The sequence below is a fragment of the Apium graveolens genome, chromosome 4 (assembly GCF_009905375.1).
Source record: "Apium graveolens cultivar Ventura chromosome 4, ASM990537v1, whole genome shotgun sequence".
Taxonomy (NCBI): domain Eukaryota; kingdom Viridiplantae; phylum Streptophyta; class Magnoliopsida; order Apiales; family Apiaceae; genus Apium; species Apium graveolens.
In genome coordinates, this window is record NC_133650.1 from 306,970,512 (window position 1) to 306,993,603 (window position 23,092).

General features: G+C 31.5%; 3 protein-coding genes and 1 pseudogene across 4 annotated transcripts; all 4 read left to right on the forward strand.

Moving 5' to 3' along the window:
- The first annotated feature begins 110 nt into the window (after positions 1-110).
- Positions 111-2,714, forward strand: LOC141721561 (cleavage and polyadenylation specificity factor subunit 3-II-like; annotated as a pseudogene).
- Positions 2,715-3,081: 367 nt separating this feature from the next.
- LOC141721563 (glutathione transferase GST 23-like) lies at positions 3,082-4,511 on the forward strand. Its single transcript, XM_074524514.1, has 2 exons — positions 3,082-3,441; positions 4,014-4,511. The coding sequence occupies exons 1-2, from the start codon at positions 3,127-3,129 to the stop codon at positions 4,344-4,346; spliced, it is 648 nt and encodes a 215-aa protein (XP_074380615.1). The 5' UTR covers positions 3,082-3,126; the 3' UTR covers positions 4,347-4,511.
- A 360-nt stretch (positions 4,512-4,871) lies between these two features.
- LOC141721562 (glutathione transferase GST 23-like) lies at positions 4,872-6,013 on the forward strand. Its single transcript, XM_074524513.1, has 2 exons — positions 4,872-5,251; positions 5,566-6,013. The coding sequence occupies exons 1-2, from the start codon at positions 4,937-4,939 to the stop codon at positions 5,902-5,904; spliced, it is 654 nt and encodes a 217-aa protein (XP_074380614.1). The 5' UTR covers positions 4,872-4,936; the 3' UTR covers positions 5,905-6,013.
- A 5,782-nt stretch (positions 6,014-11,795) lies between these two features.
- LOC141721564 (uncharacterized) lies at positions 11,796-15,030 on the forward strand. 2 transcript variants are annotated; one of them, XM_074524516.1, is made up of 3 exons: positions 11,796-12,134; positions 13,077-14,033; positions 14,404-15,030. In XM_074524516.1, exons 2-3 carry the CDS (start codon positions 13,090-13,092, stop codon positions 14,933-14,935), a joined length of 1,476 nt encoding a protein of 491 aa, XP_074380617.1. In that variant the 5' UTR covers positions 11,796-12,134; positions 13,077-13,089; the 3' UTR covers positions 14,936-15,030. The 2 variants fall into 2 exon arrangements, with proteins under 2 accessions (XP_074380617.1, XP_074380616.1); XM_074524515.1 differs by having other exon boundaries at positions 11,797-12,134; positions 14,401-15,030.
- Positions 15,031-23,092: the final 8,062 nt, after the last annotated feature.

Sequence of the window (23,092 nt, forward strand, 5' to 3'; positions counted from 1 at the left end):
CGTGTATGTATTCTGTTTTATATGAAAACCATCATAAGAGACTCTATGAAGTCCATGAGCTTCACAAGGAAGATGACCCTAGAACTCCAAAAATTAAGAATAAGATACTTTTAGTTTTGAATAATTAGCCATGGCGATCGAGTGTTTAGTACTGGGGGCAGGCCAAGAAGTGGGGAAGAGCTGTGTGGTGGTGAATATGAATGGCAAGAAAATCATGTTTGACTGCGGAATGCATATGGGTCATCATTATCACCAACGATACCCTGATTTCTCTAGTATCTCGAGTACTGGAGATTTCGATCATTCCCTTTCCTGCATTATTATCACACACTTTCACCTTGACCATATTGGAGCTCTGCCATACTTTACTGAAGTCTGTGGATACAAGGGATCAATTTATCTGACGTATCCAACAAAAGCTCTTGCTCCTTTGATGTTGGAGGATAACCGGAAAGTTATGGGGGGCACAAAAGGGAGAAGAACAATTCTCAGGGATTGAACCTGAGTCCTCTGCCAGCCTAAACTCTGAATCATGTCAAGGAACCGGTTACTCTAAAATCTCAATGTTAGAGAATGACCATTTCCAACATCTTATATTATTCTAGCAAAAGGTATGAATAAAGTTACTGCTGTGGATTTGGAGCAGACTGTGCAGGTTGATAAAGACCTTCAGATACGTGCATATTATGCAGGACATGTGCTTGGAGCTGCAATGTCTTACGCTAAAGTGGGAGATGCTTCGATAGTTTACACAGGTGACTATAATATGACACCTGATAGACATCTTGGAGCTGCACAAATTGATTGGCTGAATTTGGACCTTCTTATATCAGAGTCGACGTATGCTACAAGTCTACAACTATACGAGATTCAAAATATGCCAAGGAAAGAGAATTTCTTAATGCTGTTCATAAATGTGTTTCCAATGGAGGGATAGTGCTCATCCCTACATTTGGTCTTGGTAGAGCTCAGGAACTTTGTTTACTGTTGGATGATTACTGGGAGAGAATGAGTTTAAAGGTCCCTATATACTTTTCTGCAGGGTTGACTTCACAAGCTAATATGTATTACAAACTTCTCATCAACTGGACTAGCCAAAAGGTGAAAGATGCATATACTACTCGGAATGCATTTGATTTCAAACATGTCTGCAGCCTTGAACGCTCCATGATTAATGCTCCTGGAGCCTGTGTTCTCTTTGCTACACCTGGAATGATCAGTGCTGGCTTTTCACTTGAGGTTTTTAAGCACTAAGCTACTTATGAAGAGAACCTTATTGCGTTGCCAGGTTATTGTGTTGCATGAACTGTAGGGAACCGGCTGATGTCAGGTAAACAGAAAAAAGTTGTCGTGGATAGGGATACTCAAGTTGATGTACGGTGCAAGATTCATCAGTTATCTTTTAGCCCTCACACGGATGCCAAAGGAATCATGGACCTTGTCAAATTTCTTTCTCCCAAGCATGTAATTCTTATGCATGGTGAAAAGTCCAAGATGATCTCTCTCCAAGAAAGAATTCAATTGGAATTGATCATACCTAGTTATTGTCCTGCAAACAATGAAACAGTGTCCGTCCCCTCAACTCATTATTTGAAAGCTGATATATCTGATACTTTAAGACGGAAAGCAAAGTATCCAAACTTCAAATTCTCAAAAACAAATCCAGAAGGAAATTCCAAAAGAGGGTTTACGGCCACACCAATTAATCCATTGCGGGTGTTTGATGCTAGAGTAAGTGATGGGATTTTGTTTCTGGAAAAAAGCAAGAAAGCAAAGGCTGTCCACCAGGATGAGTTTTTGGCCATGTTGGGAGCTGAAAAACACGAACTCCAGTTTGCTTATTGTTGCCAGGTACGCGTTGAATTAGCTGGGATAAACATCCAAGACTATGGGGAACATATTCAAGGAAAATCTGTCAGCATTTCTGTCTGTCTTAAAAACAGCTTGCGAGGAATGTCACCTCCAGACTAAGGAAATTAGAATTGAGCACTAATGAAGTTTGATATGGACAGTACTTGCGCAAAATATAATTCTAAAGAAAATGATTGAGCTGGCTAGTTGATGAATGAGGATAGTCTGCGTAATAGCCTTATAGGTAATTTTCTATGTTTCAATGTCTTTTGTATCTCGACAGACAGCTATGTTTCAGTTGACACTTGATGTTAAAATCCGCAGAAAATAAACTGATCAAATTTACATGACATTGTCAGCCTTGCAATGTAATTGTTGGTTGATCACATTTAGTTTTGTGCCAAGGCAACCATTTAGAGAAAGATGAGATTGGCTGTGATGAGAACTTTGGTTTTATTTATATGAAGTCTTGTGAAGTTGCGATTTTTGAACAATTCATCGTGTATTATCCGTAAGGACTGGACCTCGTTGAAACTGAATTCAGGTCGACTCTGAGCAATCGCACCTTGCACATCAGTACATAAACTTCAAGTTGTATGAAGCCCCTCTGACCAGTCTTAATGTCCTGGTTACCTGCGTTGGGCTTGCTGAGCAGGTCTGGGCCGAGCCCGCACGGATTTATTTTTGGTCAGCTCCCAAAAGACCTCATATTAATGGAGTTATTATATTCTAGTAATCTGCTCCTCCCACAAACGATGTTGGACAACTTCTAACAACCTGGTGTCCGGTTTATTTACTTGAACAAATCGAGTCCAGTTACCCAGTGGAGAACTGGTCAGGTAATTATAGCCTGTGCATTTAAAAGTACACAAGGCGGCTATACAGAATTGAAGTGAATCACTAAAATCTGACAATGACTTGCAATGAGTTTAATATAAAATGTAAATTTAATGATAAAATTATGCAAGTAGAGAGTTTCCAGAATTTTGTTCAGTCTTTTTTGACTAAATCACTTGCTAGTATAGTTGAAAATAACTGCAGACACGATTCTTTGTCAAAAGTTGTATAATGACAAATTATATTGCCAAAACCAAATGCAATACGAATTTTACATGCGTAATCAATGACACATTGCTGTTGATGTAGACCATAGGAGTTAGGAGGATGATAAGTAATTGAATTCCTTACCTTCTAAAAGCCTTCTAGATCACAAGGTACAAGGAAATGTAGTGTATATAAAGAACTACAGGTAATAAATTTAGAAATCAAAACAATATGGCAGATGAAGTTAAGCTTTTCAGGACATGGTCAAGTCCATATGGTTTGAGAGTAGTATGGGCACTGAAGCTTAAAGGCATAGAATTCGAAACCATTTTTGAAGATCTTGCCAACAAAAGCCCTTTGCTCCTCCAGTATAATCCTGTTCACAAGAAAATTCCTGTGCTTTTGCACAAGGGCAAACCTGTCTGCGAATCATTAGTGATTCTGGAGTACATTGATGAAACATGGAATGAAACTTATCCCCTTCTCCCTAAAGATCCGTTTAAGAAAGCTGAGGCGCGCTTCTGGGCAAAATTCAATGATGATAAGGTAAAATTATTTGGTGCTTTATGTTTGCTACTGCTAATCTGAAATCAAGAATGTAACTCATATTTAGCGAGAGAATAAAGATCACTCATACTAAATCTTAATTAGCACTGTTTACGGTCTTTGGTCCAATTGCTCCATCATGGTCTAGCACACTAGACATCTGGTTGTCTAAAATGATAATAATCTGCAGCGTCTGAAAACGTTAATCAAGAGGTACAAGCTTGGCTGTAGAAGTATATGCTCCCAAAGAAAATCTTCAATCTTAACACTTCTAACAGCTTCCTCAAGACTTCATGTCAGTTTCATTGTTACAAGTCATTTTTGTCCAATTTGTCATTGAAAAACAGTTCCTTGCAAAATTTTCAGAAGGAACCGGACATTTATTTCTAGAACATTGATTGTACGGAAAGAAAACTATATACACTATGATCAAGTTAACATATCTTAGTTAGGTAAACATAGGACAGGTTCTGCAGAAGATAGCTCTTCACCATGTAAATAATAAATCAGAAAGGCTGTTGACTTAATTCTTGCATAAAATCTTAACTGACGTTTTTCTGGTAAAAATGTAGCTTTTTCCATTGATAAGGAAGGCTTCTCTTGGACACGGTAAGGAGAAAGAGGAAGCGAGAGTTCTGGCCACAGAAAACCTGAAACATGTTGAAGAACAACTGGAGGGAAAGAAATTCTTTGGCGGTGAAAAAATTGGGTACCTTGATCTAGCATTCGGGTGGATGGCCTATCTGATAAACGTCTTGGAGGAAGTAGGTGGCACACCTTTGATAAACAAAGAGGAATACCCTCGACTATCTAGATGGATGGAAATTTTCTATGAAATTCCATTATTCAGGGAAAGCTGGCCAGATCGAGACAAGCTCATCATCAAGTTCCAGAACTATAAGTGAGAGTTAATATAGTGACAGAGATGCATCCAAATGAACTATATTATGAAGTCTTCTGTGTCTGCCTTAACTGAACTTGCACATCCATGAGTTTGAATAAAAGTTCAAGGTTCTTGAATAACATGCATTGTAATTTCTATAATTTTGAATGAAAAATATTTTCCTCAACCATCAATGTCAGCCAACAAAATTGACTGTAAATTTTATCATGTGAAGCCTACAGATCTTGAATATTTGGAAGCCATCAGTAATCATCCTAAATTATGTATGTCAGAGATTTTTGGTTATCAATATTTACTGAAGCACTTGCCAGAACTTTAGATATTTAGTAGCAGACATAATTCTTTGTCAAATATCATGTACCAATAGAGTGACACCAATGTATATGTCGCCGTCCATACTTAGAGGACTGCAGTTTTCAAATAGAAATGTGATGCACATGCCTTTTTAACTTTTTTAATTTTGTGATCTGATTGGATAAAATTCAATGATGTCTTCATATGATGCAAAGTTTTCTTTTACAATTCCTTAATTTCCAAAGCCTTCTATTATAAAGGAGAACCACATGGTATCAGTTTAGAAATCAAAACAGTATGGCAGATGAAGTGAAGCTTTTGAGGACATGGTCAAGTCCATATGGTTTCAGAGTAGTATGTGCACTGAAGCTTAAAGGCGTAGAGTTTCATACAATTCTCGAAGATCTTTTCAACAAGAGCCCTTTACTCCTCCAGTATAATCCAGTTTTCAAGAAAAGTCCCGTGCTTTTGCACAATGGCAAACCTGTTTGCGAGTCACTGGTGATTCTGGAGTACATTGATGAAACATGGAATGAAGCTTATCCCCTGCTCCCTAAAGATCCATTTGAGAAAGCTGAGGCGCGTTTTTGGGCAAAATTCAATGATGAAAAGGTACAATCAGTTGGTATCTAATGTTTACAACTTACTGCTTACCTGAAATCAATAACATCACATACTAAGTCTTGATTGGATTTGGTTACATCTTTGGTCCTAGAGTTGGTATCTTATGTTCTTTATAGAACATTGGTCGTAGGGCAAGGATCTTACATACACTATGATCACGATAAATTATTGTGTTAAGTAAACACCAAACTGGTTCTATAGAAAATAACTATTCAATCAGAAGACATGAATTTAATTTTGAAGGGCTGTTAACATAATTCTTGTATTAAACCGTGACCAACTTGTTTCTTGAAAATATGTAGCTTTTGCCATTGATAAGAAACGCTTTTCTTGGACATGGTAAAGAGAAAGAGGAAGCGAGAGTTCTGACCCCAGAAAATTTGAAGCTTGTCGAAGAACAACTTGAGGGAAAGAAATTCTTTGGCGGTGAGAAAATTGGGTACCTTGATCTAGTATTTGGGTGGATGGCCTATCTGATAAATGTCTTGGAGGAAGTAGATGGCACAACATTGATAAACAAAGAGAAATACCCTCGATTATCCGAATGGATGGAGATCTTTTACGAAATTCCAGTATTCAAGGAAAGCTGGCCAGATCGAGAAAAGCTCATCGCCAAGTACAAAAACTATGTGTGGACTTGATACAGTGCCAGAATTGCATCAAAATAAACTAAAGTCTGAGACCTCTACATTGCCTAAACTGTACTAGTACATCCACGAGTTTGAATCAATGTGCAAGATTCTTAAATAACTGCATTGTAGTTTCTTTTGAATAAAAAGTACTTAACCATCAGAAAACATCAGAAAACACAGAACAGGTTCTGCAGAAGATAACAATTCACCAAGTAAAAGATAAATCAGTAAACAAAAGAATTCAAATTTGAAAGGCTGATAAGGTATTTCTTCCATTAAACCTTGACTAACAGTATTCTTGAAAACATGTAGCTTTTTCCATCAGTAACAAAGACATCTCTTGGATACGGTAAAGAGGAAGCGAGAGTTCTGACCCCAGAATATTTGAAAAATGTCGAAGAACAACTTGAGGGAAAGAAATTCTTTGGCAGTGAGAAAATGGGGTACCTCGATCTAGTATTTGGGTGGATGGCCTATCTGATAAATGTCTTGGAGGAGGTATCTGGCACTACATTGATAGACAAAGAGAAATGCCCTCTATTATCCAAATGGATCGAGAAATGCAGCAAAATGAACTACAGTCTGAAGTTCTCTGAATTGCCTAAACTGTTCTTGTAATCTACGAGTTTGAATAAATGTGCCTAGTTCTTGAATAACTGCATCACAATTTTTTTTATTGGTAAGTATATGCAAGTACCAATGTATATATTTCCATCCATACTTAAAGTACTGCAGTTTTCAATGAACATGTCCACATCCTTAACCTCACCCTCTCCACAACATGCCAAAACCAAATGCAAAAATTAGTTACAGTCTTAATCAGTGAGACAATGCTGCTACTTTGGATAAGCATAATACACAATGTTTAATTTAATGAATTAATATGGCATGTAACTTTGAAAATCTTCTTCGTGAACATCGTAAAGGAGAATAATGATTCCAATACGTTAACTTCTAAAAACCTTATACATCACAAACCAGATGAAAGCCGAGGCACGCTTCTGACAAAATTCAACGAGGAAAAGGTAAAATTCAGTCAGTTGGTATCTTATGTTTGCAACAGCTGACCTAAATCAAGAAAATCACTCATACCAAATATTAGTAGCAGTATTGTTTACATCTTTGGGTCCTAGTGCTTCATTGTAGTACTAAAATTCGCTTGGTGGTATGTTCGCCTTTGAGTAATTAGTCCGCTTAGGCCCAGATAATACTGAGCAATAATCAGTATTAGTTCCAAAACTATGTGTGGAGTTAAATATAGTGCCAGAAATGCATTCAAATGATGAACTATCTTCTGAACTCTGAAGCGCTCTGTATGCCTAAATTATACGACATCCATGAGTTTGAATAAATGTTCGAGGTTCTTAAATAACTGCATTGTAATTTCTACTTATGGCTCTGTAAAGGCTTTCTAATTTGAACAGAATATAATTTGACCTGCCAGTTTCTTAATTGAAGGTCATAGACACAAGTCAGAGAACACACAAAGTATACAAGTTTGGAAATGATTCTGATAGTTTTACGGAAACATATGAAGAACATTCTATGTTTCAGTGCCACTGATCCATAGGAGAATCCTTAGTTATAATTTAATTCTGTACAGGAATTTGATCTCACTTGAAGAAAATACTAGTTGAGACCCAAAGTTTACCAAATGACAGTGTGGATTTTTGATTACAGACAAGGAAGGAGGCCTCTGATAACTAAAGATGACAGGAATTATGAACAGAAATCAAGAACAAAGGAGAAACTTAAAATAATCAAAGGCATGCAAAATCCAGTTGATATTGCTCGTGACTAGCGAGTAACAAACTGTGCTGTAATACCTCGTACAAACTCTATTCTATCGAAAACGTCTCTGGTAACAAACTATGTTGTAATACCTAGTACAAACTCTATTATATCGAAAATGTCCCGAGTAACAAACTGCAATACCTCGCACAAACCAAAAACGAATTCGAAATTCTTATTCATGATCGTTTATTTCTCATAAAAAATTTAGTTGGAATTTGAATGTATCAAAAGCAGATGTTAACGTGTTAATTATCTTTCCATGCTTGGTCATGTTTATGCAACTTTACCAACTTTAATTTATTTATTTTTAAGCAATCAAACTATAGAAAAACAGAGTAACATTAATGTCAAAAGGCTGATGATACTAATAGTTACTTGTGGGACTGGGAATGATTAAGTAACTCAATTATTCAAATTTCAAACACCTGAGATAAGCTAATTAATTTGGAATATGCTGTAAAGAATCTTGTTCGGAGATTCCTATGGGATACGTAACATATAATTAAGGTCAAGCCGTCGTGCTAATCCTGGAGGCTAGAGTTTTTAAGGTATTTTGTTAAATTGACTGCTCACCATGTGCATTAAAAAATCGACAACCATTAATATTACATATACTACCTTAAAACCGGTGGGACTGTACATATTTTTTTAATATTACATATTTTTAAAAAAATACTTAAATTTAATTTTTAATTTTGTTTATTTAAAACTTTAAATGATATGATTTCATGATAATTATATAAATAAACGTATATGTTCATAACTTTTTAGAACATTTAAACTTATTTAAAGTGATCGACATTAGTAAGGGGAGAAATGTTTTTTTGTCGGTCGAATTGTATTTTTATTTTAGTTTTGTGTTAGTCTGAATCAATTGTATAATGTATTTTTTTATCCTGGATAAATAAAATATATTATTTTGTTTATCAAAATTCATTAGTATAATTCTTTTAGGAGGATTGATAATATTATTATTTTATCTTAACCCGAATTATATTATATATCAACTAAATTTTAAGATTCATATTTAGTTTGTTTAAATTTAATCATAGCCCGAATTAACAAATTAGAATGATATAGGACTTGATATGAATTAAAATTTAAATTGGTAGAAGAAGTTGAATTTAATATAAATTATAGTGATATAGAGTTTGATATAAAATAGAATTGAAATTGGTAAAATAATAAAGTAAGTTGACTTCAATATCAATTAGATATAGAATTGATCGACCCAATAATTTAAATTAGAATAATTAAGTAAGGTTAATTAAGTAATTTCAGCGAGTACCGACTGACCGACTACTAAATTTTTAATATTTTGTCTATTATAATATAGTATAGATTAAAAATTATTTTGACAATTATTACACGATTAACGGAATTCAAATGTAGTTTTTTTTCACAAAATTAAGTAGACATGATAACTTTTTTTATTCAAATTTGTACTGGAGTGTATATGCTGATGCTGGAATGCGCATTTATTTAAAACTAAGAATAAAATACGCATTTTTAACGTCCGTCATTTTTGTAAGTTTTTTTGATACATGAATATGCATGTATATAAAGGGTATATAATAGGTATTTCGGGGCACCTTTAATATTTTAGGTATTTGAATCTAAAATATGAGGTATTTTGATCATATTTTTGAAGAAAAAGTTGAAATGATATTATTATAATTTTTTTTCCGAATAGACGTCGGCATAGTGATTAAAAGAAAGAGGTTTTTCATAACTAAGCATATCTTGAAATTTCAAAAATAAATAATATATTTTAAAAATAGAGAATTGATTTTAGTGACGGATTTGAGAAATGAATTTCATTCGACGGCCATACGGAGCACGAGAAGTCATCTATCACAAGTTCACAACAAAACAACACGTCCTTTTCTTGGTGATAACATGATTAAGTGCTAAAACTGATTTTGCACAAGTCTGGTCTGTTTAAGGGCGTGTTTGGGAAATCTATTAAGTGTACTTATTAATTTATAAGCCCGCAATAATTTATCGACGAGTATTTGTGGTAAAAATAATTACTAAAAAAATGTATAATGGGATGACCTTAATAGTAGGTGTATTATTGTGTTCATGAGCCATCAACATCAGTCGGTATGGTTGTTAAAGGACCACCTTGGATGCGCTACTCACTTTACTGTAACTTGATGGCTACTCCTTCTTTGTTACTCCCTCCGTCCCTAAAAACGTTTTCTATTTGTCTTAGACACGTTTGTCAATGCACACTTTTGATTGTTAATATCTTTAAATTCATATTAGTATTAAATATAAAAACTTCATTATATTAAAGTACTAGTAAATACAAATCTAACGAGAGATCACTCATGACTATATTTAATATTATAGATTAGACATAAATTAGTAGTCAATCGCTTTACATAAACAGTACCGAAAGTCAGAAGAGGAAACGTTTAACGGGACAGAGGGATTACTTTGTTAGTTCCACTAACCTTTTTTCTTAATTAAAAGTGTAATCATATGACTCATATCATATGAGCAATCCATTTCCTAGAAATAAGAAACTAGAGCAAATATTGGTGGAGCGGTAATTATTAATCCTGCGGACTTGCACCGGTTTTACTTGGCTCTCGTTAAGGATTTGTGAAACGCATCCGGCCAAATGTACTTCTTTATCATTATTTTATATAACTACATTTTGTATCTCTTTATTATTTTTGACGTGATAAATTATATTTTTTTCGTTAAATTTGTTAAAGATCTCAGGGGTATTTTAGAAAATTAAAATATTAATTTAAAATTAGATCTTTATTTAAGTTTTTTAACCCTCTAAACGATATTTTTCGAAAAATATTAAAAAACGAAAGTTGTAGAGAACGAAAAGATCTTTTCAAAAAAATGACATTCAAAATTATCAAAAAATTAACGAAATTAAATATGAATAAAATCAATACTTAATGAATTTTTAAAAAAAATTACAAAAAAAAAATTTAATATTGAACTTTATTATTTCGAGAAGATCTTTTCATTTTCTACAATTTTCGTTCTTTAAATTTTTTCGAAAATTATCGTTTACACGATCAAAAACCTTAAATAAAGATCTAATTATAATTTAATATTTTAATTTACTAAAATAACCTGAGTTTTTCAATAATTAACGGAAAATGTGCAATTTCTCGCACCAAAAATAATAAAGGGAATTAAAGTGCAGTTATATAAAATATAGGTAAAGAAGTGCATTTAGGGCAAAATAGAGGAATCCATTTTGCAAATAACTCTTGAAATATTTATGAGCGAAAAATTTAAAAATTTAAAAGTTTTGTATGCGAAAAATAAGATGATTTTTTTTATATTCACATCCATTGTTGCTGTTAAATTTATTTTGAAATTTTTTTGCGAAAAAATAATTACATCTTTCACATATCATGTTTTGTTTTATATTACGACCTTTAATTTTTAATGTCAAATGTTCATCATTAATATATTTTAGAAAAATTATTAAACAAGAAAAATTGTAACAATGTGTTATCGCCTTTCTTTAGCTGCAAATTTCGTCCCATATAATTTGTCAAAACTATCATTAAATTCAAAAATAATATTCCAATTAATATTATTATACTATCAAATTAAAATCAAATATAGATAAATGCACAACCAAAATATCAAAAAATGAACAAAAGCAAGATATACACTAAAAAATGTTCATGTAAATTTTTATGAAAAATGACGAAAATGGTCATTTTTTAAAGAAATTTAATCAAAATAATTATTATAAAAAATGACCAATTTTAAACGATTGAATATTTCACTGTCGTTTCAATATCCCAATATGTATAAGCACTTCACCGATAGTTTATTATTTCATATATGACATACGTTGGAAATCTTGTATAAAATCAGTATTCTATTAATAATTGGGTATTCCATTGATCAAAATTAATGATTTTTTTTAGAAATTGATTATTTTTATTAATTTTGTATAAAAATATTATAAATTTATGCCCCCATCTTTATTCAAAACAAATCAATGTAAATGCACAAACAATCGGTCCAAAAACAAGATAAACATCAAAACGCAAACTACAATTTAATGAACATTATGATGATGTTTTATTTCCTTAAAAATGCGTCACTTAGAATGAGATGGGTAGTGAAACAACAACAAATGCAAGCCTTTTACACATCATCTTCACTTACAATTGACCACTTCCCCAAGAATCTCTTTCTTTCTTGTCTTGCTTATTTAGATTGTATCTATACATACATATCTTTATCTATAAGCAATCAAGATTAAGACTTTTACCTTTCTTTTAAACAATTACACACACTACACACACTGATATTTTTTGCCAAGTCATTTTTTAAACAAAGACTTTGCATTTTTATGTAAAGACTCAATTTTGATCTTCAAGAACGCATGGGTTTGATTCTTTTTTGCTGAATTTGAATACCCTTTTTGATTTTCTATCAGAAAGGTGTGTAATTTGTTGTAAATTTTGAGTTGTTTATTTACCTTGTTCTTGATTATTTATGCATGTATTTTTGCATTTAGTTGTGTGTATATTGTTAAAATGATGATTGTGTTGATGGGTTTTGTGAATTGTTGTGTGGATTATTACTTTTGTTGTTTGGTAGCTTATAGCTTTACTTTTTGGTTTGGAATCTTGAGTATCTACTGTTTATAATTATGCATATCTGTGCTGCAAAAATGGATATAGATTATTGACTTGTATATTTTTGTTTAGGTTTTTTTTGATAATTTGCATTTATTAGTTTGTAACTTGATCTTGTAAGAGTTCAGTTGGTGGGTGATTTGGTTTGTGATTCAAGATTGTTAGTCTGTTGGTAGTTGATGTAAGCTTTGTTGATATTGCAGGATGTTATTGTGTGTGTCTCGGTATGTTTTATGTTATTATGTATTGTTTTGTTGCTAGTCAAGTATGTTCTTGTTGTGGAGGAATGTTTACTGATTGTTTAGCTTTCTATATGCAAGCTACTGCTTTTGACATGGATTTTTATTGGTCATTTCTTCGATAATTGGTGACTTATTTTTAGTCTTTTATTTTTTACTGTACTGATATAACAGGGAAGTGTTTTAGACTTTTATGCATTTTCATATAATACAATCGTGAGTTCTTTCAAATAACTTGAGTTGATGCTTGAGTAATTATCAACTAATAAATCTGGCTTATTCATCTGAACACGTTCAATTGTGCCACAGCTCAGAGCAATTACATGAACCATGATTTGTTGTCTATGTATCGGATAGAATTTAAACTGGTGAAATGTCTATGTATCGGATAGAATTTATACCAGTTAATGTCAGGGTTATATTTCATATGCTACTTTTCCTTTCATTAGCGATTATAGGTTACACTCTATCTGTACTGTTTCCTGAATGGTTTCTTGCGTACCAGACGGTAGAAGGATATGGATGCCAAAAAATTAAAGACCAATTCACAGAGTGCTGCGAATTATTGGTCTAGCCAAGATGATGCTTGCAGATCTCCGGAATTATCTCATATTCCATCTACATCATCAAAATTAGGTGAAGCTAAGGTTTCAGATCATGATGTCCCAGGCTTCGTGCCTGATGACCGAACATGTTCAAGTGCAGAACCTTTGTCGGAGAAAAGGTGGCGGTTAAACCTAGAACCAACTGTCAGACATTTACACAATGGTAACACTAACGACTCAAATGCCTTGAGGGCAGAATCTGGAGTTTATGGTGCTGTATTACTAAATAAGAATGTGACAATTACCGGGGAGAAACAACTTGATGTGGAAGGCGATATAAAAAAATGTTTAAAAGGCAATGGTGGTAATCTAGTTGATAGTCCAAATATAGCTTTTTTGGATTCTATGAAAAATGATCGGGATGATAAAATGGAAGAATCTAATGTTGTGACTGAAGATGACCTGTGTAGAGTGCCCAATAAAGAAGTGGGGGAATCCTGGTGTGTAGATGAAAATTGGAAGGACTTGGATCCTTACAAGTGCTCGGTTCACGAAAAACCTGAGAAACTCTGCTCTGAACTTGAGTCTCAGTGGATTGAAGTTGAGAAGAATGAACCCTGGTGGCGTACTGCTGACAAAGATGATTTGACTTCCTTTGTTTCTTGCAAAAAACTGGACCAATTTGAGAACTGTGATCTTCCACAGCCTCAGAGCAAGCACGGGGGTGGGCCGTCTGAATGCACACAGAGTGTTGATGAAGCCATGATTCTTGCTTCATTAGGTAAGAAGGTTGACAAAGAAACTGATAATTTGGACGAGCAAACATCGGAAGTACCCAATTCAGTGAGCATGTTTCAATCACAGCACATTATGGGTCTTGTGCAGTGCTTTCCTAGTAGTTCAGATAGGCCAATAAGGTATTACTTCCTTCCCTTTATGACTCTGTTTCCTCTTATTTATTTACTTTAGGGACTTATATTGTATTAAAGAGAAAAATTACCTTTGCATTGGCAAGTTTGACCAAAATAAAATAAAAAACTCGAAATATCAGGAGAACTTTACAAGAAAAGTTGAGAGATATTATAATGAGAGAGTTGGTGTAGAATCTCAATATGCGATCTCTCAGTTGCAGACTTCAGTAATTTAATTATTTTACCAATAAAAATAAAATAATTATCATTGTAATGTTTAGGATGCAGAAATATTCTACTGCGAGTGTATCCATATTTCTGTATAGTTTCTTGCTTACAACTTTGAGCTCAGCCTATGTTTTTGTTTTATCAGCAGAACTGATAGTTTTGCAACTGAGGAAAAGGAGACTGAAGCACTACAGAGGCTGGAAAGTGATCTCACTAAAACTCAGTTACTAGAGGCACTTTGTCACTCTCAAACACGAGCAAGGGAGGCTGAAAAAGCAGCACGGCAAGCTTATGATGAGAAGGAGCACATAGTGAAGCACTTTTTCATGCAGGCTTCACACCTCTTTGCTTACAGGCAGTGGCATCAGATGCTGCAGATAGAGACCCTTTGCCTCCAGCACAAAAGCAACACTGATGAGTGCCTCCAGCGAAAAAACATCGAGGATCTCCAGCTTGAGAACACCAATGATGAGTCAATGAGCGCTAAATTTCCCGGTTTATTAGCAGTCTCGAGGGAGGGCAGGAAAATGGGGAAGGTTCGAAAGAAGGCTACGAAGAGGGTTGGGATACCAAATTACCAGCTAAGAAGATCTATTATTGGTTTTGCTATTGGTTTGAGTCTTGCAAGTGCTGGTCTGCTACTTGGATGGACTTTAGGCAGGTTCTTTCCTGCTATGTGAACTAGTTCTGTTTATTTCCTCCTGCACATGTCCAGTTAGCATTATGGTGTGGCATTTTAAATCCAGAGTACAATACTAGTCTCCATTTGTTCATAGATTTGGTACATGGCTATACCTATCTTGTTTAGTGTTTCTAATAGGATGTAAAAATTAATATATAGGAAGAATATTTTATGAGCCAGGTACCTTTGCAGAATTTATACAAAGGCTAAATTAAGGGCCCCCTTGGGGTTTTATTAAAAAATATAACTTATTTAAAGTTGAAAAGTGACTTATAATTATAAGTTATATGAATATCTAAACTTATAAATTATTTAGTATGCTTGGCATCACGTATTTTTAACTTATATGCTCAAAATCTCATTTGTATCTTATGCAACTGTTCGGGTATTTCATTTATTATAAAATTTTATTCAACTTTCCATTTTAGTATTTCATTTATTATAAAATTTTATTCAACTTTCCATTTTACTGTTAGTGTCATTTCCTTCCTTTATTTGTTTCTGAAATTTGATGGCTCGATAGATAAAATAATATTCTAACTGTCAAGGCAAATGGGACAGTCTCTTATGCAAATGAGACAGTCCCTGTACAAATGAGACAGGGTATGAGACAGTCTCAATTACACAGCAGAAAATAAATAACAAAAATAAAATGCAGAATGCTGAAAACTAAAAAGTAAAAACACCAGAAGTTTTCACTTTGTTCGGCCCCTACACCTAGTCTATGACCTACATCCAAGTCTCCATGCCAACTAGCATAGAGAATGTATTATATCAACTTTAATAAAAGAACTTACAGTCTTTTCCTTGATTACAAATATAGCACCTGAAAGAAACCATTTCCCAAACTACCTTGCTACATAACCCACTGTTATTCCTTAGCCTTCTAGCAACCTTGCTATACTTTGAAATCAAGCTTGCCACAACCCGGCACAAAGTTGATATGAATACACGAGTACAAGAATAAACAAATTGATTACAACTCAAACTAGGCTTCTTGTTTGACTGGATATTCAAGAGATGTAAAACAAGAATGGTGTTTCAGATTATAAAGATAGAACATGGAATCATTAGGTGTAATCTGAAAATATGAGATGTGTCTTCTTCTTAAATAGAATATTCAAGAGTTGGAATAAGAAGAGTTTTTCAGAGAATAAAGATAGTACGTGGAATAAGCACTCTCTTGTTGAATCTGAAAAACAAGATGTGTATTTATACAGACAAATCTAACGGGTTTGATTTTCAAAACAAAGAAGAGATAAGATTGGATAATCTATTTGTTTGAAAATATTTGAATAAGTCATTGTAAAACAACCCGTTAGTTGGTTGTAAAAGATAAACCTTAGAAAAGATAAGATTAGAATAGTTCAAATAGGTTTATCAAGATAGAGTTTGTTTTGGAGATAAACTTGTTTACCCAGTCAAATAGAATTACGCCCAATCCTATCACTTACAACAACTAAGTCTCATAATCTGCATTCTCTACGTACATCTTGAATTAGGTAATCATCAGAAATCTGCAAATCAACAGTTTTCTTCACCGGTACTAATTTAATTCTTTTCCTTATTTTAACATTTACGAGTACCAACTTATTTGTATTTAAATTGAAATAAACTTTGGTATTATTCTAATTTATGCCCCTTAATATATGGTTTGCAAAGCGAAATGATATTGCCCCGTATATATTAAGTATGTATTTTTTGTTTTTTTTTTACTTTTAGTAATTTAAATTCTAAATTTTAACTTTTCAATTTTACATTCATGTATTAAATTGTCGTTTTAAAATTCAGATTTTTTTAAAAAATAACTTATAAGTTAAAATTTGCCAAACACATCAATGGTTTATAACAAAATTATCGAAACACATTACAATTTTCAACTTTAAGTCATAAGTTATATTTTGTAAGAAACCCCGAACATATTAGGTGTTTAAACAATTTTACATAAAAATTACTTATAACTCGATAATATGTTTGATAAATCATAATTTATAATTATAGATTTTTTAAAATAAAATTAAAATATAAATTACAAATTACATAAATTAGAAATTTTAATAAATGAATATAAAATAAAAAAGAGAAAATTTAAAAATAAGGATAATAGCCTCATGATAAAATTATATAATATATATTATTAATCTTAATGAAAATAAAATCATAATATTGATCCGAGCTAAAAAAATAAAATTAATTATAATTAGATTAATTTAGTTTGACCGGTATAATAACGTGAGCTAAAATAAAATTGTACAATTGAAACAGTATAATAACCTAAGTTAAAATAAAATTATACTATTGAAACAAGTTAAAACATAACTATAATAAAAAAAATAACTATTATTTATATAGATTCATTTGATTTTAGTTAAATAACAGTACATAACTCGTGTTATATATTAAGATTTTTTTTAACTTAACTTGAAAAAAAGGGAAGCAGATCAATGTTAGGAGAAAGTATCCGCATATCAGCTTTCAATATATAGTAAATACATCAGTAAAATAAGATCATATTTTATGAGTTTGGTGCATTTTGACTGGTAGAGTTGTTGTAAATGCAGGGATTCATCAATATTTATCATTAGAGTACCAATTAAAATGCACCAAACTCATGCGAGTTATGCGAGTTAGTGTTTATTATGTGCACTTGAACACACATTAGAAAACCCGTACTTTTATTTATCCAAACTGCAGGGTGAAAGTATGAAACAACTTTCTCTTCATTTAAGAGGAACGAAGCGCACCCCAAACATGCACTAAGAGTCTAAGATGCAAGGCATTTATGATTTATTATGTACTCCAAAACAAGTTGTTTAATTTTGTTATGTAGACTAAGGTCTTCATTTGCTATTTTAATCTAATTCACAAATTTGGGGCCATTATTGAGATTTATTTTTAGGGAAGGTCAAGAGATATTTTGGAGTTTTATAGAAAAACGCCTAGGATGAAGAGGACAGAAAATTGGTGAGTAGAACACAGAAAACTAGTTATATGAAGGCAAAGAATAAAAACTACTTGAAGATATTGATGTTCTTGTAGATGATAGATTTCAAGTAATGTTAGCTGAACTAGGTGCATTGGACATAGTGTTCATCATAGTTGTTGAGACGTCGTCCAGGGGTTGCATAGACGGAAAGATGATAAAAAAAAGTCCCTGCCGTCTTCATTTTAATATATTAGGCGAATTAGGCAGCACCTAAACAAGTTAGGCGATATCTAGGCCACGTCTAAGCGAGTTAGATGATGTCTAGACGTACATTAGGCGAGTTAGGCGTTCAAATATAAGTAAAAAGTGTGTTTTTTTAAATGTGATTTGATTTTGCCTATTTTTGTCGTTAAGTAGTTAATTTTATAAAGTTGTAAATTTGAGTATTGAGTCATCGTACTTATAGCAAAAGTCTCAAAATTAAACAAATAAAAATAAATTTAATTTATTTGTTCAATCAAATAAATAATCTTTACATTATATAATTATTATGAAAACCAATCGAAATGTATGTACATAATATCTAATATGTATACATGTATTTAGTTGAACGTTGAACGCCTAATGGATGCTAGGCGAGCGCAAACCACCTAGGCGGTATATGTTCGTCTAACTGCCCCCGCCTAAGTGGTATATGTTCGTCTTTAAAATTTGACAAATACGGTGTTCATCTTATATAACCGCAAATACACGAAGATGGGGATAAAAAGACAAATGCAGCAAATCTGCACACATGACGAGTTATCAATAAAAGTTCTATCATATCACCGTAACTTTGTCACAACCAACACTATAAAATTTTTATCATATCACCGTAATTTTGTCACAACCAGCACTGCAGCAACTGCATTAAAAGAAACAAACAAGAAATACCAAATGCTGCACTAGAGGGAACTGGGAAGGCCGGAAGGTATCCTGTATAGGGTAACATATCGTGTGCCAAGTACCGACTAACTTATACAAGGTTGCACACTATCTTATTAATAATACGCCAAGGTAACATTAACATGTAGGATGAATACGCCCACAACAGTAAATTTTAAAATTTTTAGCTGTTTTTTGTAGACAGATTAAAAAATTAAAAAATCAGTCCAAAAACTTGAATTTTCATACCAACAATGCAACACAAAAATTGATAAGTTATAGAAAAAAAATCAAATAATATCCGGTGTTATCAAATGTTCCAAAAAAATTCCAAAAAATCCTATACCTGTTCAAAATATCTGGTATTTGTACTACAAAATAATTAAATATTATCCATTTATAAAATAAATAGAATATTATAGGCATTTGGCGTAAACCGTTCGATAACATATATGAATAGAATCGTTCGATATTATTCAAATCTAAAATTAATTATATATGATTAGTATATATATAAAATTTAGAATTCATTTATAAAGTTTAGACTCAATAACCCTCTTAAAAACATAACCATAGAACTTGAGGTCCAAAATGCAATTTTGAGACTTTTTCGGCTTCATTTCAAATTATAATTATTTATTCACATTTTAATGTAGTTACATAATTATTAAAATTAATATAGTTAACAATTAAATATTGAAAAATATTTATGAGAAATTTCCAAAGCTGTTAACTGAGATTAAGGATTTAAATTATAACATTTATAAAATGTAAAAATACATATCTTAAATGAGATTCGAAAGCGGATCTCCATTATTTTTCTTTAAAATTTTACAAATAAATTGTTGTCGAAATTAACTTTTGGGAAGTAATATAAAAATGAAGATGCATTTACTTCTCTTCAAGTTTAAAGTTAATTTTTAAAACGGTTCCATGAGATTGGGTTTTTCAAGACTCTCACACACATATAAATAATTGTAAATATACCAGGAACTTATAAATGTGTCGTATAATTTTAATTTTTACAAATATGATAAAAAAATGTATCAAAAAAAATTTCTTATAAATGAGCAAAATATACTTGAACAAATTGAACTTTCAACTGAGTTGATAATCTCTTCTATATATAACAGGAGAACAAGAGTATAATTTTATTAGATTAAAAATTCTCATTAAAAAGACTAAATTAGCCGTGTTTGTAATATTTATACAAAATATAATAGGAGAACAAAAGTATAATTTCATGAGATTAAAAAGTCTCGTTAAAAGACTAAATTAGCCCTGTTTGTAATATTTATACAAAAGATGTGGTTTGTGGGAATCGAACTCAAGTTATTTCATTCAACTATACAACCTCTTACAGCTAGACCATAGTGTCACATATTATTTTTATCATACACATAATATATAAGTGTGCTAAATGAATAATTTATTTAACTTTCAAAATACTTACTTGAATTCTGGAAAAAAACGGATAGTCAGTTAAATATTTGTACACTTAATTTTAAAAAATTGAATTCCAGATATAAAATTAGGCATGGTACATAAATGGATTATTATCTTATTCATTAATTATTTTTTAGTTTAAAAATATATCTCATATATTTTTATAATATTTTTATTATAAAAAGTAATTAAAATGTACATATATATTTTTTTAAAAAAATATTGAAAATAGAATCGCTTATATATAAATAATCTATATTGATATTACATATTTAGATAATTTAGAATTATAATGAGCCAATGCATTTTAGAACTTGGCCCATTATTTAGAAAATACTCGAAATTTGACTACATGACCCGGCCGGAAAACATCATCACTTTCTATGTTTGGTAAATATAAATTACAAACTCGGCGAGAATATCTTACCAATAATGTGAATTATTTAAATATCTTATTTTAATATAAATTAATGTGTTTGAGGTCTTTATAGAATCAAGTCAATTGATTATTTATATTAAAATTACTAACTTCATCGGTAACACAATATTATTTTTGGGAGTTGTCCAAATATTAAAAATATTTGAAATTTGAAATGAGATCTCACTAGATTTGTTAAAACTATGATGATATATTAAATCGATTTATTTTTCATTTTTCACTTAAAAAAAACTAACCTTTTAAAAAGAATTCTTTTAAATGAGCAATATTCATTGATCAAAATAATATTGTACTAATATTTTAAATTATTTTAATATTTTGAATTCTTCAAATAAAGGTTATATTTATACTATATTGTAGCATTTGATTCAATACATTTTATATTAATTAAGGAAAAAACATATATTGTTCAATAATTTGAAGGAATTAACTAGTTCAACTAATATATATATATATATAGAAAGAGAGAGTCTTACTCTACTACAAACCAATTAAAAATACAAACTAAAAACCTTACCCCCACCCAAATAAAAAAACAGTTCGGCCCAACTTAAAAACAACGGTCTTTGTTTTATTCGCATATACATACAATAGATACATAACCGTTGGAAAAATTTATTGTTCAGTAGCATCATATACAGTCTAAAAATCACAAAAACTGTCTCAAATTCATTCGTTTCTGAAGAACACAACAAAGATTGGAGATCAGCATTATACGAAATTGTTCGAACTGAAGATTATCGTTGAAATTATAGATCTGAAGGTATGTTTCATTATAAATCAGTAAATATATATTGTTTGAAGTTATTGATCTGAAAGTTATCAATTATTAGTGTATATCGTAGATTAGTAGTTGTAATATCTTTTTTTGCTAAGTAAAAACTTATTTCATTGATGCATGTAAGTATTTTTGTGATTTTAGAGTTTATAACTATTTTTGTTGATAAAAGTAACAAATACTCTTATGATGTTGTTGAAGTAGAAATATATAAATATTAAATCACAAATTATACAATTATATATCGTGATTAAAGAGTAGGTATACATAATTAGGTTTTTATGTTTTTAATTTAATGTTCTTAATGTTTTTATATAATTTTACTGATTTGCTTGATGTTGATATATGTATTCAATCATTCCTTGAAGTTATAATCACAAAATGTTTAATGATTAGGTTTATTTTGATGATATATGTTAAATAATTTTACTGATTACCATAACTTGTTGGATAGCGAATGAGTGTGAGGTTGAAGTAGAGAGTGGGAATAAGAGAGACACGGAGAGAAAGTGCGAAATAGAAATAGTTTGTTTGTGTGTATGTGTGTGTGTGAGAGAGAGAGAGACTAAGAGTGAAATACAGGGATTGAAGAAGAGACGGAGACAAGGGATTGACGATATATGTTTAATAATTTTACTGATTACAATAACTTGTTGCACAACAGTGAATTTGAGATTGAAATAGAGGGTGTGAGAGAGAGAGAGAGAGAGAGAGAGAGAGAAAGAGAGAGAAAGAAAGAAAGAGTTAAATATAGTGAGAAAGAGTTTTCTAAATAAGAGTGAGAAAGAGGAGAAAGAGAGAGATACTGATATTGAAATATAGTGAAAGAGAAAGAGTGAGAAAGAGTTTGTATATATTTTTTTCTGCTAGGTAATGTTCTAAATCAATAATATACAAGTTATTAATGGATTTACGTAATTCTGTATGTTTATTTGTTGTTATTTTATCTCTTCAATAATATATTATATTGTATGCTTAATATCCTTGCATTGCTACATTTTAGTTCTACACTATATTATTGAAATTTAATATATGCAGGGAACAACATGGAACCACGGAGAAGTCCACGGTTTCTAAAAAAAATACCTACTGAATTGGTTGACTATACAGACTCTTAAATGTATGAAGAAGAAATAATGAATATTGAACAATTATCTGAAGGTATATATATTTTTAAATTACTAAATAGAATTTAGTCTTTTTGTAATTACTAATTCAGGACTGAATTGTTAATTTAATATTTGTAGAGGATCAACATAACAATGCAATGAGAGACAAGGATAATTCTATGGAAGAAAATGTTATCAGAACCCCTGTTAAATGGAAGAGAAGCATAGCTAAAAGACCTGAACTAAGTCCTAATCATGAGGTATTTATATGCACTTTTAACAAAAACAAATTGTCATAAAAAATAAACTTATGTTTGTACTTGTTTAATTTTAACAGGAATCTCAAGACAAATGTGCTGATGATAGTAGAGATAAAGAAATTACTGAAACAACAATAGTTGATGAGGAAGGAGCTCTGGAGAAAATAAAAAAAACCAAGTTTTGTCGAAAGGTATAATAGTCAACAATTACTAATTACTAATCACGAAATTCCTTCAATTACTCGTTGAGTCGTTGCTCTTTGACTGGTCACA